The 12,974-nt window shown below is 30.1% G+C and overlaps 1 protein-coding gene across 3 annotated transcripts in view; it reads right to left on the reverse strand.

Annotated features, from left to right (window-relative positions):
* Positions 1 to 743: 743 nt before the first annotated feature.
* LOC123304951 (cytoplasmic polyadenylation element-binding protein 1) overlaps positions 744 to 12,974 on the reverse strand; it is a 42,538-nt gene continuing 30,307 nt past the window's right edge. Inside the window, exons 1-9 of one of the 3 annotated variants that reach the window (XM_044886513.1) lie at positions 7,958 to 8,115; positions 7,753 to 7,883; positions 5,004 to 5,152; positions 4,791 to 4,938; positions 4,013 to 4,316; positions 3,200 to 3,276; positions 2,731 to 3,139; positions 1,339 to 1,466; positions 744 to 1,253 (exon numbers count right to left, since the gene is read on the reverse strand). In XM_044886513.1, coding sequence (XP_044742448.1) covers positions 975 to 1,253; positions 1,339 to 1,466; positions 2,731 to 3,139; positions 3,200 to 3,276; positions 4,013 to 4,316; positions 4,791 to 4,938; positions 5,004 to 5,152; positions 7,753 to 7,878 — 1,620 coding nt within the window. In that variant the 5' untranslated portion in view covers positions 7,879 to 7,883; positions 7,958 to 8,115 and the 3' untranslated portion in view covers positions 744 to 974. Of the gene's footprint in view, positions 1,254 to 1,338; positions 1,467 to 2,730; positions 3,140 to 3,199; positions 3,277 to 4,012; positions 4,317 to 4,790; positions 4,939 to 5,003; positions 5,153 to 7,752; positions 7,884 to 7,957; positions 8,116 to 12,974 lie in introns of those variants that run through there. The other 2 variants (XM_044886512.1, XM_044886511.1) reach the window with 2 other exon arrangements.

Raw genomic sequence — 12,974 nt, forward strand, 5'->3', positions numbered from 1 at the left:
ATAACTTTAAACTTATTTTTTAAAAACGGAGCCATTTTTAAATTTAATAATTAATATACGCTTGAAGCTATCAAAGATTTATTTCGACGAGTGTACTTGATAGTAACGATTAACTAATAAGTAAAATAATTTTTTTTCCTAAAAAGAAAAATAATTAAAACTAAAAAGAAAAAAAGAAATTAAGCGAACTTGAGTGTAAAATAAACGATATTTTCCACACTTGCTTTTTTTCGTGGAGGATAAACTCAAACATAAAATGGGGTTTAAATTTTGTTTGTCAAAGTAATTAGAAGCAATTAAGTTAAAATTTTGATACATAAAAAATGTAAACATTATTTGTTGTATTTAAAATGAATATCCTCCCTTTGTTGTGATGTCACGCACGCACGCACACGTGAGAATTAAAGTTTAAAACACAAATTTTGCCAAATTTTCATACTAGAAAATTAGGGTGTTGAGAAAATAAATAGCCAAAAATTAATTAGAACGCATTAAAAGAAAATGAAATTAAGATAAAATAAATAATTATGTGGAAAATATATAAAATATTGGAAATTGGAAAGAATTTTCGGTAATCGAATCTTCTTTCGGAATGATTTTTTTTTTTTTTTTTGTAATTTAAAAGAAAAATAAATTTAAACGGTATCAATACTATTTTAAATTTAACTATTAACTTAGGAACTTTGATTTTAAATTAATATAAATAGATATTTTTAATTAGTATCATGGTAAGGGTACGGGGGGTGAATATTGGGAAATTCATCAATATAAAAATAATTAATGTAGATCATTTAGTGAAGCTTAAATTTCATTAAGCTTAAATTGCACTTCTAAAATTAAACAAGTGCTAAGTCTTTTTTCTTTGAATTGACGTAAGTTTTAAATAAATACCGAGTCTACGGTAAAAAAACTGGTACATCAATTTTCTGGTAATTTAAAATAGTTACCAATTTTGTTATAAAGGAAATTTTCCCTTAATTGTTGTTAATAGAGTTCGAAGGATGAGGAGAACTGCTTGATGGGAGCGGTTTTGGTCCGGTTCCATTGTTGTTATTGTTATGCATTACATTTGCATTCTTTGAATTACGCGTTAATGGTTTATGATTACGCATGTGTAAATCTTGTGAATGTTGCCATTGCCAACATGAACGACAAAAATAGCGGAAACAATACATTTCCCGACAAAAATATGGTCCTTGTTGCACGCAACAAGCTGAACACAAAGAATCTTCTAAATACGGATCCACTTGTACCTATAAATTACAGAGTTTGTTCATTTATAATATTATATATCCCTAGTTGATTCTTTTCCAATAAAATATTAAAAATTTTACAAACCTTTTTTGAAAATTTAATAGTTTTTATTTCAATAAATGCTGCAGACACGGCTTTCATATAGGAGCGTGGATTGTTAAAAGTAACTCGACCGGATCCAATAGGATATTTGTATTTGTCAGTATCAATTCCTAAAATTTTAAATAAAATAATCATTAGCTGTACTTTTTCATTAACTAATTTTTAATTTTTAAGTTTTTTTTTTTTTTTTTTTTTTTTTTTAAATGTGTGCAAATGAAACATGCCCAATTCAATATACGATGAATCTATTATCTCAGAAATGTGTATAGAAATTCGGGTATCGTTTTGAAACCATTTAATCAATCAATGTATATTTTTATTTTGAGGTGGAGCTTCACCCATCTGATAACTAGATGAGATATATTTTTTATGAAATTTTATTGATTCTATGGGTTTGAACGGTTTTTTTGGCAAGTCTATACCATTATTTTCGTAATTAAATGAAATTTTTTTCCGATACCAATTTCGATTAGTTAACAGATCGGTGTAGTTGTTCATACAATATTAACAGACAAGTCTGGTTATCAGATGGGTGAAAGTCGATCTTATACCACCTTCTGTATTATTTCTAGAAACATTTGGAATATCATATTTGTTTCTATGGTTCTAAAAGCTATTTTCATGGTTGTTGCTTACTAGAAACGACTTGATCATCAGGTGAAGAAAAATCTAGGTACATGATTCTAAACGACACGTAAAAATACTGGAATTTTTTATCAAGCGCAACTTGCAATTTAAGATTAATTTCATCTGTTTGATAAAAAAAACTGTGTTGATATTCTAATTCCTGTGTGTTTATGAGAACCAATACAAACATTTCCGGAGTAATTATATAATTTTTCAGTTTAAAAGTTATTTAACTCAATAACAAGGACAGTTTGAGAAGCTGCTGTCAAAACCGCGACCAGCAAGCAATCTTTTCGTCGAAAGAAAAATTGTTGAATAGCGTTTTTAAACAATATAAAAATACGATAGATGAGGAAATTATAATTTGTAGGACAACAATCATCTCATAATCAAGGTAATAAAACCGAAAAAGCATAAAAAAGTCGTAAAGTAAAACTCCAATTTTTACGGGACCGGATGCAAATTGTTCGTATGAAAACTATAAAAGTTGTTTCATGATTTTTCAGCATAATTGAATATTACTTGTAAACGCGCTCATATGCGTTAATTTAACTACCACTTTTTTATCCAATCTGACTTTTCTAAGCCCTCATGCAGTTTGCGCCTGGTCTCGTAAAAATCGAAGTTATATTCCGATCTCAAATGTTTTATTTCCTAAACTATCAGTTGGGTGCATGGACAATAAAATGCGTTGTCAAAATATATACAAATCCTAGAAATATGTATGAATAGTTTTGAAAGTTTTACCAGCATAAACAACACCATCAAACAAATCGTTCATAATTTTAGCCAATCCTTCAGCATTTAGCATGCCATGTAAAGCACCAACAAATACAGTTTTTGTTGGGTCTAATTTTTGTGAACTAGATTTCACGTAGTTCGAATCATTCAAAAACCATGGAATCACTTGTACTTCTTTTGCTTTCATGCGTTTCGATGAAATTTTGAAGTACCATCCATTATTGTAATCATGAGTACAAGCTTGTAATAATGCTTTAATATGTTTTTCAGATTCAAAGATAATATAAACGTATCCTTTTGGTTGACTTGCTTGTTTATCTTTACCAGGCCATTCAACACGTATATTACCGAATTGTTTAAATGTTTGAATCAATGATTGTTCGGTTATATCCCACGGAACACCACCCAGAAATACCTATAAAAAGAATTGAGACAGTTATGCATTGCCTATAAATTGGTAATCCGATGAATTTACCTTTGAAGAGTATCCGGTGATTTTCTGCGAGCGTGGGGGTAAAACACCACTCCAAGTACATGTAGCATCAAACATTGCTAAAAAAGAAGATTATGTAAATATTGCCCAATTCGTTTGACGTCATCGAATACTATAAGAATTATTGTGTCCAAATTTCAGAAAAGGCGAATTTAGAGGTAAAGTTATGTGATTGTAATTCCGGTGCCTTTATTTTATTTCTATTTGGAAACTATTTTTTAATGAGACTAGTATTTATAACCCAAATAAAGCATATCACCTCTACCTCGACGCCATTCACATGAATTGTTGAGATGGTTCTGTTTTAGCCTACTATTATATTCTCGTTTACTTCAAGATACAACTATTAGATTTTTTTATCCATTTTTCACTTATACAAAACTAAAAGATTTTGACAAGGTATATGAGTTGCCTAGAATTTGAAACGAACACTTCGCCTAGAATTTGGAACGAATTCAAAGTTGACAATTTGTTCTACATGAAATGTAGTAAATTAATATTTTTAGAAGTGGATGTGAATGAACATTCTTGAATAAGACTAGAATCGTTTTATGAAGGAATTCATTAATACAGCGGCATCTAGAGCAGAGTTAAGCCCTTTTCCTATGTTAATGAGTTTTATCCAACTATTACAAACACTCTGTATTGACTGCACCATCTACAAGCTTAAGCTGACCCTTCATGTTCTATGCAAATTGTTAATCTTAACAACTATTAGAACCCCGGATCTATTTGACACATTACACAGTATTCGATCACTCAAAAATGAAAATTTATAACTAGGTTAATACTTACAAGCTGAGCTTCGATGAATACGTGCCGCTCGATCCAGAGATGCACTTTCTAATTGCGATGTTGGAGTACTCGGTAATAACGATCCAATTGACGAATTTAATGAGGAAGCCACAGGAGAACAGGACAAGTTCGAGCCAGTTGAATTAGGATAATGTAGCAGAGAGTTTAACATTGAACCAGGAGGTTGTTGTAAAAATTTTAAAGCATTAAGAGCTTGTAAATTTTGCAAATTTGCCATTTCCAATTCCGTAGTTGGTAAATAATCATTATTCCCATTAATAACTTGGTTTAATGTGAGATTTGTCTAAAAATTTATAAATTTTAGTTAAAAGCAAAATTCGATTTTTAATACACTTTAAAGAGAGTCCTGTAACGACCGCAATCGGACAATCGCGAGGTAGATAACAAAATATTATAGATAGATAAGTTCTTAGATTCGATTTGCCAATTGCGACACAGGGCTTGGTTGTGATATTTTAAAATATCTCAAAAAATATTCGAAAAATCTATATTGAAAAAAACTGTTCTACCAAGTATTTTGTGCTAAGTAGTATATATCATTACGGGACCGTTATGCATTGCTGGAGTTTCGAAAACGATAGCCATTCCGCTTCGATTCGTTTTAAATTTCGTTAAGTACATTTTCGATCATCTCGATAAGTATTAATAGAACTAAAGTTTCTGTGAAATTTTACTGCCAATCGGATAATCACCCATTTCTTAACTCCAGCAAAAAAAAATAAATAAATAAATAAATAATCAGAAGATCGTAACTAACCATAAGATCTTTTAGACTTCCATCGATACTGGAAACTCCAGACATGTCAGAATCAGCTGGAGAATTTGAACGTGAACCTGCACCCAATAATAATGCGGCATGTTGTTCGAATCCTAAGCTAGTAGGACTTCCACCACTACTACATTCACTAATCAATTTTAAAATTTTGTATAAAAAAATTGAATGCAAGCCAAAATTTAGTTTAAATGTTACCTGTATGAAGAGTTACGGAATGTTCGATTTGGAAAGAATTGCGGCGATGGTGGAGTAGAGCTACAAAATGAATTATCCAAACTTCGTTGTATCATACGATTCAAATCAACATTCAATCCTGTTGGTGTGCCATAATTTGGCTCGTCATACTACAAAAAAAAAGTGTTATAGTCTTAAAATTAGTATATAAAACTGGAATCGGAAGATATCGATCATAAAATCGATAAAAGTGATCATAAAATTCTCGCCACCAATATATGGGGAGAGGTTTAAACAAAAGCGTTATATCGAATTTAGCATTTTTGGTAACTTGTTTTCAGATGTATTTTCTAGATTGTTAACGGTTTTTATGTTTTTGGATAGACATACATTGTTCCCAAAATAAATGGCCGGATTTTGTCGATTTTTCAAGTCAAAAAGAATATTTTTTTGCATTAATAGTTTTGATTCGATTGAATACAATCAGTATTTTGATCTAAAATATAGTTCATTCGATATATTTCAATGTTCTTTGTGAAATATCGAAATTCTAAACCCTTCATAAGAACAAAGTTTAGACGAATGATAAATTTTCGAGCCCAAATAGTCAGATTCCAAGTCCGCCCGCCTAGCAATTTGTAATGCCTGTGTTTAGCCTTCGAATTGATCTAATTTGAAACCTATTGACAACAAATTTTTTAACCTATCGAATAAAATCCATTCTCAATTATTTAAATACAATGACGAACTTAGAATATTCGAAATAATTAAAAGTTATAAAATTGCCTGATAATGAACATTAACATGATTTATTGACTGAAAAACTATTTTCCTTTGCCAATAGTAATAATTAATAATCAATGGAGCGATTCATGGCAATAGCATAACTATAATAAACTAAAGAAAATATGATGAACAAGTTCAAAAGTTGTCGTGTCAAATTCAATCTGCCTACAACCCCCAACAACATACACCCATCCAGTAGTTGTAGTATCACTTGGCAATTTTCCTAATTCATTTTATCTCTCCATCGAGAATAGCCAAAAATAAACTATTTACTCACTTCACAATAACAATATGTTGTACGACATGGACTAGCTAATTTGAGTTTAAATATCCTTCCTCTATTGTATTCAATTGAAATTTACATTCGAATATTTATTCTAATATTTTAATTGCAATTATTCTGCCAAATTTTTTTCGGAAATAGAATTGCATTGATGAATATTATAATAAAAAATTTATTATATAGGCTCGATTCATTATTTATTATTTTATCGTATCTTTTTGTTGAATACGTGTCAAGAAATTTGGGCAAGTTTAAAGAGTGCACCATAAAAATTCTTTACAGCGTAGGTAATAAAAACCGTGACAAAATGCTTGTGTTATGCCGGTTTTCTACTAAACGGGCAGTTAAAATAAAAGAAATCAAACTGTAATGGCCATTAAATTGCCAGCCTTCAAAAAGTTTTAACCGACTTTATTAGTATTTGAAAGTCATTTTAGAATAACTGGAAGAAGCTGATGAAAAGGTTGAGTCTAACAGCTTTTTCTTTTACGAAAATTAGGGACAAGTTTAAATTTTTTAATAAAAACCGTGACGAAATAAAAACTTGCATTAGACGTAATATTTTTAAGTCATTTCAAAATAACTGGAAGAGGCAGTTGTTAAGTTTGAATCGCGTTGTGTTAAGCAATTCGGTAGAACATGTGTCCGGACACTTAGCTCCCATCTAAGTTCAGATTGAAAGAAATAAATCGCTAGATTTCATGTTTATAATGCATTAAATAGGTTGTCGAATAAATTTCATACAACGAAAGTTTTTGTTATTTTTATGAGAAAGTTTTGCTCTGTCTCTAGCATTTTTCGAAGATTTTGCTGTGTCTCTAAAAAACTTACGAGGGCTTTAGACTTTAAATAACAATCATGCATGCTTCTTATAATAATACGAACATTTTTAGTTCGATACTTATATTGAAAAATCCAATAGATTCGATATAAACTCAAAAAGATGGGCATATTAGCTCCAAAGAGATTTGTATCAGGACACGTGTTTCTCATAACAAAATGCTTATTTTGGCATTCCTTACCATCCCCTTGAATAATGTCCATTTATTCAAAAACACCCGGTTATAAATAACTATTAGAGCAATAATAGCAACCTATGATTCTTTTGAAATCACTTATGTAAAACCTGGGTCAATAAATATAAAACGCTGTACTATTAAAAATTGACCTTTATCATTAACAATTGACCTGGGCCAATGAATTTTAAGCAACGGCTTCAACTACCGAAGTTCAAGTTAATTTATTGAAGAATTAACTACCAAAATATCTTAATTATTGCTAAAAGTCAAACGTAGCGCATTAATCGCTTCCTCCAAAAAATGCAATGTCATCGTTTAAGAAATACACGTTAGAAAAAAAAAACTTTATTATCAATACCGCACCCCCACCCCCTTAATCCTTTCGTTGGGATGAATTATAATGGGATGAATTCTGAAAAAATTAACTAAACGACGCCAACGTGATACTACACCCCGAAGTAATCAAAATTTACCAGCTGGATCGATCCAAGTTTACTAGCTGGAAAGTTCCCATCATTTAATCGAAGAGGAAAAAAAATTATTATAATACTTAAGAAGGTACATTGGAAAATTCACGAAAAAATGAGGTTCGATCAGAAAATTTATATCAAATTAAAAATCTGATGCAAATGAGAAAAATGAAGATAAATTTGAAAGATTAATTTAAAAATGGAAAAGTTACCTGATAATTAGATACAGGAGGTGAAAGTAATTCTTGTACTGGTGATGAACTGAACGGATACGATGAATTCCCAAGAAGAGTCCCTCTTGGAGCATTGAGTCCCAATAATTCTGATATTGACATCATAGAATCTGCAAAAAAAAGAATATAGAACGAATTAATTAAAATTAATAATTTATTGATTTCTTTTTGAAGAATAATTTACATTTATTAAAAAATAATCCAAGAAGAACGAAGTTAAAATGCTAAGAAGATGTTTCTCAAATCATTAAGAATACTAATAATGTCAATTGTTTTATATTTCCCAGCAATCTAAATAAATAACACGTGATCAAGAAAAATTTGATCAAAATCAATGCCTACTTAGTTAACTAACTTGAATTTGAACGCATCATAATACATTATTTGTGTTGTTTGTTCAGTATTTCTAGGAAATTATCAAAAAATAATAAATGATTACATAATCATGATACGAAAATTTTAAAACTAAAAAAAAAAAATAGAAATCAAAATAATATAATTCTCTAAATAAAATTAATTGTTGAAATTTGATGTATTTCAAAAGACGTTGTGATTTTAATAAATAACATTTTTTTAGTTCTTCTTTACAAATTATTAACTGAAAAAAACAATCAAAACTTTAAGTGGGGGATTATTATGTACAATATTGGATAGGCTTATTTATATTTTCTTGCTGAAACTTGAAATATTTTTATTTTAATAAATAAGTCAGCAAATATAATTTAGATATTGAATTTAATAGATTAGTAGGGATTTTTTTTTTCTATAAAAATGACAATCTGAGGGCTTTATAACAGATTTTCTTTCAGGTTAAATCGTTAAATTTTCTTTTAGAGACAATTCACGAAATTCAAAGACAGGTCTGGCTGGAAATATATTTCACATATGAATGTAAGTTGTTTGTTGAGTTACAGTCTGGTACATAAAATGTCACAGTGCACATAGGACTAGACACTACTTTTCCATCTCAAAAAATAAGAGCTTGTAATGTAACTTATTATGGAAAGCAATTAGTAATTTTTAATTTCTCAAGTTGTTAAAAAAATAAAAAACAACTAACATTTTGAAAAAAATAGACTGCTGTTCTAAATGTCCATAATTTAAAAATTAATTTTACATAATGCAAATATTTTTCTGAAATTATATTAGAAGCGTTTTTAAACGTAAATTGATTATAAATTAATAATTTTGAAACATGTAGGAAGCAAAACTTCTTCGGTGTTTGTTCATAATTGTCTATAACGATCTGGAACCGATCGGTTTCAACCATCGAAAAACTAGAAAATCTCTAATGTCCACCTATATTATTAGATTATAATTCTTTACAGAGCGTTTCTAGGTATAAAATTTATGTTGTTTTTACGACAACCTCCCATTCAAAAAGATGATATTTCTAAAATGTTATCCCCAAACCAATTTCGACTCGCATTTTCCATTGCCAAAAGTGAGATGGAGCCCATAATGGAACGAAATTTCGATAACTCTTTTTTTGTCTATTTGATCGACTGTCGAAATTATGTAAATCGAGTTCGGAGATTTTTTAGCCTGCTATTTATGAGAAAAGAAAGTACATACAAACATATCGCAAAGTTTGAAAATTATATCGAAAGGGTTGAAAAATCGTTTCGAAAAACTGTTAAAAACTTCCATTCATTTGTACGTGTGTTGTAAGCCAATGGAATTTGCAAACATTTTTATGATAGACCAACTAGGGTTTCTATGGATACCTACAATTGAAGCTACTTTTTGTTTAACAATCAATAATGATCAAGAGAGCCTAACTAACATTGGCGTGCCAAAAAATGTTTTTAGCGAACACAGTCCAGTAAAATAAAAACCCTTGCAAATACCTATATTTTAATACACGGACGTATACAATACACTATGGACTCTTTTAAATCTGCTGAAAATAGCAAAATACTCGAAGTATTACGACTTAAAAATCATCTATTTATAATGAATTTAAAGATCAATTCGACTATTAAAATGAGTATTAACTCATTTTAAAATATTTATTATAATCAAATACAAAAAATAAATAATGGAAAATAATAAAAATACATAAATAAAACGAAATAAAATTGTCGAGTATTTCTAAAAAAGAAGCAAGAAAGAAAGAAAAAAAATCAAATCAAAATTACACTTACAGACAGGAAAAATGAAACTATCACAAATGTTCGAAAGTTTTCCATTTAAAAGTTTATTAACCGCTTATTAAAGTTTTTTGCAAGATTTTTGTCAAATTTCAGCTGTTTTAAACTGTGGTAAAATTTGACGGGATGCAACAACCTCCCAAAACTAGTTTCAATTTATTATAATAATTTTCAAAGTTCATGAAACAGAATTCTGTACAAATATAAGCAAAACTCAAACTCTTTCTTACAAAACGGAGTTTTATGTGAAGTCTCTATGGCGATTCATACAAATGCCGTCATTTTAGTATATCCCCATTTTTGATTAATTTGAATTTTAAGGCTGTTATGTACAAATTTGAAACATTCTTTGATTGCGGCGAAATTTTTTTAAGAATCCTCTTAAATGTTCATTGGTGGAAAAACACATTTATAAAGAAAAGCCGTTCTCCAGATAAGAATGGTTAAAATTTCAATTGAATTTCGAACACAGCGATTTTATCCTTTACTCTATCGATTTGAAATTTGGATAAGTTTTCATATTTTAGCTTCCCTATGTACTTTTTAATTTCCCAAATTCTGTTTAATTTCCCAATTTTCAAACCCAAGTACAGTGGAAAAAGAAAAATTTCTATAGTTCCAGTGCAGGTAAAAATACCCTTCCATTAAAATGGTGAAAGAAAAATTGAAAAACCGCTTTTCTTTATAGATTTGTTTTTTCTGCTAATGGGTATTTAAGAGGATTTTTAAAAAAATAATTATAAACAGCCTTAAACGTTTATATTTTGCATATTTCTAAAGATTTTCAAAAGCTCCTGTACGAGAAGCAATTTCTTATCTTCATCGCCTTCTTTTGAAATTAAACAAATAAGTTGTTACCATCCCTATTACTGGGCCATCTATAAATTATGTCACAAATTTTACGATTTTTTAAACCCCCCCTCCCCTTTGGTCACATTTTTGAAGCCCTCCTTGGTATGACGTCACATATTTTATAATTTAATAGAAATAATTGTTATTTTAACAGCAGTTATACTCGATACTGCAAATCCTGGGTTTCAGTACATCAGTTGGTTATAATAGCCACTGAAAAGCGTAGCGGGGATAGAGTACAAGGGTCTATTTGGCTAGGTGCTCTGAACCATTGCTTCGAGGTGCGATGCTCGAGCATGGCCCGCTAACCTCCATACCATACCGTACTCGATACTGTCGTAATGATCATCGCAATTTTTCCCGTAATCAGGGAATTCTACAACATCATTTTGAACGCTACCCTTGTCCTATTTTGTACACTTCTCAGTGTATATTTTTACAATATAGAGTGGAGTTATAATAATTCAAACAACAGAAAAATAAAGATTCAAAATATTATTACAAAATATGTATAATAATAACAATAAATTATTACAATTTTTCTTCTTTTGTTTTGTAGCTATTTATTCGTTCTTTTTGTCACAACAAAACAAGAAAAATCTGAAGAAAATGAGAAACATTGAATGGTTTGAGTAACCGCGTGGCATCAGCATGTATTTAAAGATGAACCGCTTGCATTGCCTTTTGCTTGTTTAATTTTCTGCAATGCAGAATCATAAACCAAATATAAAAACCCGTTGTGATGTTTGTTGTTGGCTTCTCCCCGAATAGAAGAGTGGTGATATAAGATTTCGATTGCCTCCCCCTAAAATATTTTAATAGCATATATGCATTTTGCGGTGGTGACTGACTATATTTTCCCGTTATGAATGAGTGTAAAAGAAGTCAAAAGAGCATGGAGCAAGAACAGCAGTTTATTTGTCTAGTTGACTGACTGACTGACTACGTTTGGTGTATGGTAGGTTATGTCATTTAGAAGGTTTCCCTTCCTCCATCAACGACTTGTTGTGTTGGCGGCTTTTCATATTTTCATACTTGTATGCTTCTTCTTTTTCTTCGACTGATTATTCCTGTCTGTGTCCTTAAAAACAATTCTTTTCGCTCGTAATTTAAACTTAATATATACGGAAAAAATGTATCTTCTTTATTCGGAAGGTAGTTATTATACCCCGTATATATGAAATACAGGATGGGCCGTTTAAATTTATTATGGCTATAAGCTTGTTTTGTAGTTAAAAAATCAAAAAATAAACAAAAGTTTCAGAATTTGATGACGTCAGGCAGAATCTAGTTCTTCGGGTCCCTTTAATAGTAAATTTAGATCCTAAAAGGTAAGATATAGAATAAGACTTTAAATTAGAAAATTGCTCCTCGTAAAAAAACATTTTTGATTTAAAATATTTTCTCGAAAATTGTTAGCTTTGAGAGGAAATGTGTTAATTTTCCCAAGTTAATTTTCAAGATCATTTGAAGATCAAAGTCAAATCGAATTTCATTTCAAAGTCAAGTCATTCATTAAAGGACACAGGCGAATGTACTCTATTGCCATTGAGAACTTTTGGCTACATCATTTTTCTGTAGCTAGCGTGCTTTCTTTCGATTAAATGCAGTAACGACATATCTTTCGGAAAGCTAACGATTTTCGAAAAAAAGTTTTAACTAAAAAATTTTAGTTTTATTATGAGGATCAACTTTCTAAAGTGTTGTTTTATCTCTTACCTTTAAGAAATCCAAATTGACTATTAATACAACCAGAAGAACTAGGTTCAATCTGGTGTCATCGAAAATTGTAGCAAAATTTGTATCTAGGTTTTCATAAAATCAGCTTATTACTCCATTTTTGTTTGTCGGTCCGTTTCCCGGCCGTGAACACGATGATCCAAAAACGAAAAGATATCAAGCTGATATTTTTGTGTGTTTTCCGGTCGTAAATGAGGCTTTGTAAACGAGCAAGATATGTCAGTTGGGTTATACGTCCGTAGGACCCATCTTGAAAATCGTAATGTAAAAAATGTTCTTTATGAAAAAAGGGCGCAAATTAGGTCAAAACTTTAGTTTCCCTTTTATCCAAGCTTAGTAGCTTCGAATAGTGGGTTTATTTATTGACCCTTACTAAAGGAAAATTCAACATAATAACACAAAAAATTTGGTTCTTTTGATGACGAGTAGTTCTCGAGATATTGCTGAGAAAAGATA

The sequence above is a fragment of the Chrysoperla carnea genome, chromosome 1 (genome assembly GCF_905475395.1).
Source record: "Chrysoperla carnea chromosome 1, inChrCarn1.1, whole genome shotgun sequence".
Taxonomy (NCBI): Eukaryota; Metazoa; Arthropoda; class Insecta; order Neuroptera; family Chrysopidae; genus Chrysoperla; species Chrysoperla carnea.